Raw genomic sequence first — 5,793 nt, 5'->3', positions numbered from 1 at the left:
TTCTGAGGTGATTTCCGAAATTAAATAATGTATTTCTATTTCGAGAATGTTTTGGCGTGCGGGGCCACGTCATTGGAATATTACTTTCTTCTTGTGAGATATTGGGGAAGCCTTACTGATTTTCGATTTTCATATGATTTTTACCCACCATACCTGGGTCGATTTATTTTTATTGCTAGCTAGCCTATTAGTACTCCTCCCTGCTTACTATGTGTTCGTGGGTGAGTAGAGCAGAGCCTGGGAGGCTCCCTTCTTTCGTATGGTGATACTTCTTCCCCATATATTATATTATTTTTGACTAGCGGGGCTAGTCCGATTTCCCTCCCCTGGGCCCTTCGTTTTCAAAAGCCCAGTCTGCAGAGTAGCTGGTTCGGCATAGTAGGATTCGGGGCATAGCATCTGCTGGTGTTGTTTTCTATATTGTAGGTTATTTATTGAACCCACTTGTATCTTGAATTCTTTTCCTCCTTTAGATTGCTCTGATAACTTGTGGGACAAATATTGTAAGTTTGGATTATGTTGTATTGTTTGGATTTTAGTTGTAATTTGTGGAGTTGTTGGGTTTTGGGGAGCATGGTGGCTCCAGGAGATTATGAATGATTTGTTAAAAGTGTGAATGTATTTTCTACAGGTTTTGGGTAGTCCATTTTTTAGGGGTGACTCTGCTGAATTTTCGGTAGAGTTATTCCTAAGGTGGGCCGCACAGGGTCACCTCGAATTTCAGGGTGAAATTCGGGGCGGGTCCTGTCATTAATCGTCTCTGAGGACCTATTTTGGTGCGCTATGGGGGCGCAATAGGCACATATACTGCGCAACCAAATATGCGTAAGTGTAAAATGTCAGGCTCATATCCAGTTAGGGACAAACAAAGGAAAAAAAAAAGGGAAAGCTTCAGTACTTGGGGATACTTACTTGCATCATTGATCTGGGATTTGTAATGTAGGTTGTCTCAATGGTCTTTTCCTTCTGCAGTCCATGAACAAGTAGTCAATTTATACATGTATAATTGTTCCCATAGAGAGAGAGAGAGAGAGGCGTATGTGGCTCGAGAGAGGAACTGAGGAAGAAGGGGAAAAAGAGGAAAGGCTAGGGTTCCCTTTCCTTTATATACTACTCCAGGTGAAATGTAAAATTTGGTCGAATGGAGGGAAGTGAAAATTGAAAATTTGGCAAGTGTTAAAGCCAATTCTAGGGCGCCAGCATATTGAACCCTAAACTCAAACAACATCAATTCAAGTATATTGTTTGAAAGAGAGTGGCACAATAGACAACTAAAAACTGTTGTGTGAATCAAAACAATCAGACAACATCTTTTTCAACCATTGTATTAATATAAATTGCACAACAGAGAAAAAATAACTGTTGTGTGATTAAAAACAATCAGACAACATCTTTTGTCAACCATTGTGTTAACCAACTTTGGATAACACCAATGTAATAACTGTTGTCTGAATTGATTGATTCAGACAATATCAAAAAAAATAACCATTGTCGGAATTACAGTCGCATAACAGCAATGTAACAACTGTTGTCTGATTTGAAAATTTAGACGACAGAAATTTTTTTGTTGTTGTTTGATGATTTAGGATGATAGTTAAAATTGTTGCTGTCGTCTGATTATGATATTGGTGTAGTGTACACATATAATTTGGTAAAAGTTACCAGTTTTAGGATTCAAATACAAGAAAATAACAAATTTATTAATTCAATGTGTGTGAAAATTTTGTGGGATATTGTAGCTCTAATGATGAAGCATTTAAACCCCACACCCAAGTTGTCAACGAAAGAAAGAATAAAAAACATTTACACCCATCAAAATGTCTTAGGAGACTTAAAACTCAGTGTGTAAAAGAAAATCCTATCAATCACTCAAACAAGAGAGTTCTTGGTTAATTTCTTAACCTCATGGCTATCTTTATCCTGACTCAAAAGTGGAGCACCATCCTTAACGTCAGCTGCTTGTTTCTTTTTGTTCTCTTGTGCACAGAAATATGAATACAATCCCATCCCAAAAATGGCCACCAGAATTCCGATTATGTTCCTCTCAGTGAAAGGGTCATGTAGTAATGTATAGCCGAATCCTAGAACAAGGCATGTCTTGAGGTGCCCTAGCACTTGATATGTCACTGGTGATGTCTTGCCAATCACCAAAAAGGTGCTAAAGTTCACAGAGACAGCTATCAGGCATGAGAGTATGATGAATACCTACACACATAATCATTGAAAAATTTTAATTACCATGTAGGGAATTAGCCTCCTGAAAATAGCATCAAGTATATATGCATTAATCGTGATTTTAGTTACCTATAAGGGAATATTATCCTACATAAATATCTGCATTTGTGATTATTAATTATGCATTAGTGTCCTATAGTTGCAATTAAATATGTAAAGGAGACTATACCAAGACTATGGGGGAGTATTTGTGGGAAAAGACGCTTTGCTTGGTGAGGAACTGATCCACCACAGGTCCGGAGACGAAAAGAATAGCTGCTTGAAAAGGTGCTGACTGGTAGAGTAGCTGAGTAGAAGAAACATTGAGCCTCTTCTGTATTGTGTTTGTTAGCTGAAATTGAACGCTTAGTTAAGAATCAACCTCTTTTAAAAACCATCTATGGAGTCAAACCTACTGGAAAAAGACGTGACAACAGAAAGTAGTTGGAAAAAGAAAACATAAAATACAAAATAAAATTAGAAAGGATACAATTTGTCCAACACAGGTTGTTATGATGGCTAGAAGCGAGAGAATGGTTCCAACAAAATTGAGCTGGAGGTCTGTCACAGAGGCAATGCCAACTCCAACAAGTAATAGGAAGAGAGAGAACTTTATTTGCTGGCTGCAAAAAGTAGATTAAAGAAAAGGGTTACTGTAAGAATTGAAATGGGAATAGTGAATATATATATGTTTTGAATAAAAGGCAGGGAACAAATTGAAAATGCATTACCTGAATTGCTTTTTCAGGAAAAGAGTCTCCACTAACACAGTAAATGGTATGATTGCAAGCTTGGTCATCTGAAAATTGAGTATAAAAAAAAGTTATAACAAACACAGAAAAGCCTAACATATCTGAAATTCTTATAACTTCGAATATGATTCTCTTTTAATTAAGATAACCACATTAGAAAAATGAGCATATTAGATCGAAGTGCACTACTATGTATCATTCTTATTCATCACATTTGTGATTATAACTGCGTTGATTAAGGAATAATAGGTATAGTGGCAAAGTCGTCATACCAAAATTAATGAATGAGATGAAATCAGTGTATACCTGGTAGAACCCAACAGAATTGAATCCCAGACTCAAATTGAGTAGTCCAATGGAAACACCATTTAGAATGCCAAAGAGAATGACAGTCTTCATGTCAATTGACTTGCTCTCGAAGAAATTGAGACGATTTGCCACATGAAGTGTGCAGAAAGTTACCATGAGATGCCAACTGGTAAGTGTTGTTGCTGCTCCAAAAAAGAAGAAGATAAATATGTAAATTTATACACTAATATATGCATTGGTGAATTTGTTATTAAAATAAAGGTCTAGTTAAGTCTGAGAATTAAAGCTCAACATTTTACTAACCAAAATAGACAAAAAGGAAAATATTGGTTACCAAATGGGAAGCCAAGGTTGCTCATCAAGGCTTTGTTGCATATAACAATGGACACAGATGATGCCACTGAAAGGAACAGTGCACCAATAACGCCCAATTGGAAGCCAGTCATTTCTCCCATCTTACTGATATGTATTGCTATCTGAAAAAGAAAACAAGTTTTTATAGGTTGGTGCATGTACTCGTACACTAGCTAATTAATTGATATTTTGTGAGAAGCCATGCCAAATGCTACTTCCAAATAATACTTGGATAACAAAGGAAAGGGTGCTGGTGACTTGATAAAACTTAATATACTATTTATGAGAAAATTTTAAAACTTTTTGTGGGAAAAATGCATTACATAAAAAATGTTAATTAAGTTGCTTAGTGACTATGGCATGACTATAATATTAATCGTTTATCCAACTATGATGTTCTTTAAAGATATAATGGCTAAATGGTTTTCCAATTGAGCTGTTTATTCCAAAGGTCATTAGCAAAAACTGAAAAAAAGAACCTAAAAGATGTATGTTTTACGAGGATTGAATGTCAATGCAAGTTGGTCAGGGACAAAGAGAATGTCCTTGCTCAACAAAGACTTTGTCAAGGCTTCAGTTCAATTTGTTGCTACACCCATTTCCCTAGCTGGCTAGCTCAATTTTATACTACCCATGTTGAGGTAGCTTTATGTGCTCCACGATGATGAACACATAATAATTAAAAGATAAAGAAGAGGACGGCCGAGTACGAACCTTTCAGAGATACCAGAAATCTCTACCGGCAGTTTACAAGCTCTGCAACTCTGCAAAATCTTCGCTGTTTATGATCGCAGAGAGAGAGAGAGAGAGATGAAATCCCTCAATGAACCTCGATGACCTAATGCATGTATCAATACGTACGGCTTCTAGCTAAAACTCCATGAAGCTAAATCACCAGTGCAGCAAGTTTGAGCTACAAAACCCAGGTTTCAGAAACTGGAGGTGGGATTGTATTGGTATAACGAACCTCAGATAGAGAGAGAGGTGGTCGTGGCTTGTATGAGAATGTATGCATGTAATTACAAGGTTTCGGAGGCTTTATATTATGTAGGTTTGCTCTAGGCCTCTAGCTAATTTTGTGGTTGGTGCCAGACGGAGTTTAGTTTTATAGACTGCTGGGTCCTGTTTTCATCGCGTGGCTCCCATTAAGATTCCAGAAGCAGGTTAACGGCCGATCTAAGCAACTAGAGTTACAACTGACAAATTCAAATGACCGTATTGAGGGATTTTGCTTTGATTGCCAAAAACACCCTTTCCGCACTTCATGTAATGGAAAATGGCCATCTTTTGCTTACATTTATCCTCTTACTTGGTTTAACAGATAATAGAGAAAATTACGTTTATATATCCTCTAGTGTTCAAGTCCAAAAATTTGATAGCAAATTCGAAGTTGGAAGTGGTATGTATATGATAAGCACATTAAGTTAATAGATAATGCAAATTAAGCAAATAGATAAGCACAGACATGATGCTAGATAATACTTAAATTTGGCTCTTGTTTTTAAACCGCTTTCAAACAGAGTTTTTCAACAAATACAACAGTTGAATGTGGTAAACAAGATTTAATGCTAGTAATCCTATAAGGTTAGGAGAAGGGCTTTTTAGACCATGAATTGAATCTTTACATATTAGGAGGCTAACTTTGTTTCAACTAAGCTGAAAATACTAACCAAAAGAACAAACTTGGACATACTAACCATGAGACTAACGTTGGAAATATCAATCAGTCTTAGCGCACAAGCAGGGGGGGAAGGTGATAGGTGAAACGTTTCTTTTAGGAGGGTGAGGTATCTGCAAATGCAAGCATATGGTTTGGCACCTTCCTCAAGTTCAATTAATGTTTGGTGAAGACTCGACTTTAGTCTCACTCCAATTGAAAAAGAAAAGAAAAGGTCTATAATCGTATTCACTGTTTGTTGGGCTCATGCAAAAAAAAAAGGCATTTAAGCTACATGAGCTTTTGAGTTTGTTTGGCCTAAACTAAGAATAGACTTAAAAGGTAGAATATATTTACTCTTTTCCATTCATCACTTTCTCTTTGTTAGACATCATTGTCTTTTCGTTGATTTTTTTTATTTTTTTTCATTTTTTTACAAAAGAACTAATAAAGGGTCGACTTTATTGAATTTACGAAGAGGAATGTTCCGAAATAATTCAAGCGGGT

At 36.4% G+C, this 5,793-nt stretch overlaps 1 protein-coding gene across 1 annotated transcript; it reads right to left on the bottom strand.

Moving 5' to 3' along the window:
- Nucleotides 1-1,679: 1,679 nt before the first annotated feature.
- LOC112166274 (UDP-xylose transporter 1) lies at nucleotides 1,680-4,714 on the bottom strand. The gene is made up of 7 exons (XM_024303070.2): nucleotides 4,344-4,714; nucleotides 3,610-3,751; nucleotides 3,273-3,457; nucleotides 2,946-3,013; nucleotides 2,705-2,837; nucleotides 2,405-2,566; nucleotides 1,680-2,205 (listed from the first exon to the last, which is right to left on the bottom strand). Exons 2-7 carry the CDS (start codon nucleotides 3,728-3,730, stop codon nucleotides 1,870-1,872), a joined length of 1,005 nt encoding a protein of 334 aa, XP_024158838.1. The 5' UTR covers nucleotides 3,731-3,751; nucleotides 4,344-4,714; the 3' UTR covers nucleotides 1,680-1,869.
- Nucleotides 4,715-5,793: the final 1,079 nt, after the last annotated feature.

This window comes from Rosa chinensis, chromosome 5, assembly GCF_002994745.2.
Source record: "Rosa chinensis cultivar Old Blush chromosome 5, RchiOBHm-V2, whole genome shotgun sequence".
Classification (NCBI taxonomy): Eukaryota; Viridiplantae; Streptophyta; class Magnoliopsida; order Rosales; family Rosaceae; genus Rosa; species Rosa chinensis.
Note: the sequence above shows the minus strand (reverse complement) of the source record. Positions and strands in the feature narration are given on the sequence as shown.

Bases quoted from the DNA above. Each gene is read 5' to 3' on its own strand.
- LOC112166274 (XM_024303070.2), bottom strand. From the start codon at position 3,730: ATGGGAGAAATGACTGGCTTCCAATTGGGCGTTATTGGTGCACTGTTC. The intron at 3,458-3,609 runs GTAACCAATATT...TTTTTGGAGCAG, and splicing joins CAACCTTGGCTTCCCATTTG to CAACAACACTTACCAGTTGG. The intron at 2,567-2,704 runs GTATCCTTTCTA...GTTCAATTTCAG, and splicing joins CAACCTGTGTTGGACAAATT to CTAACAAACACAATACAGAA.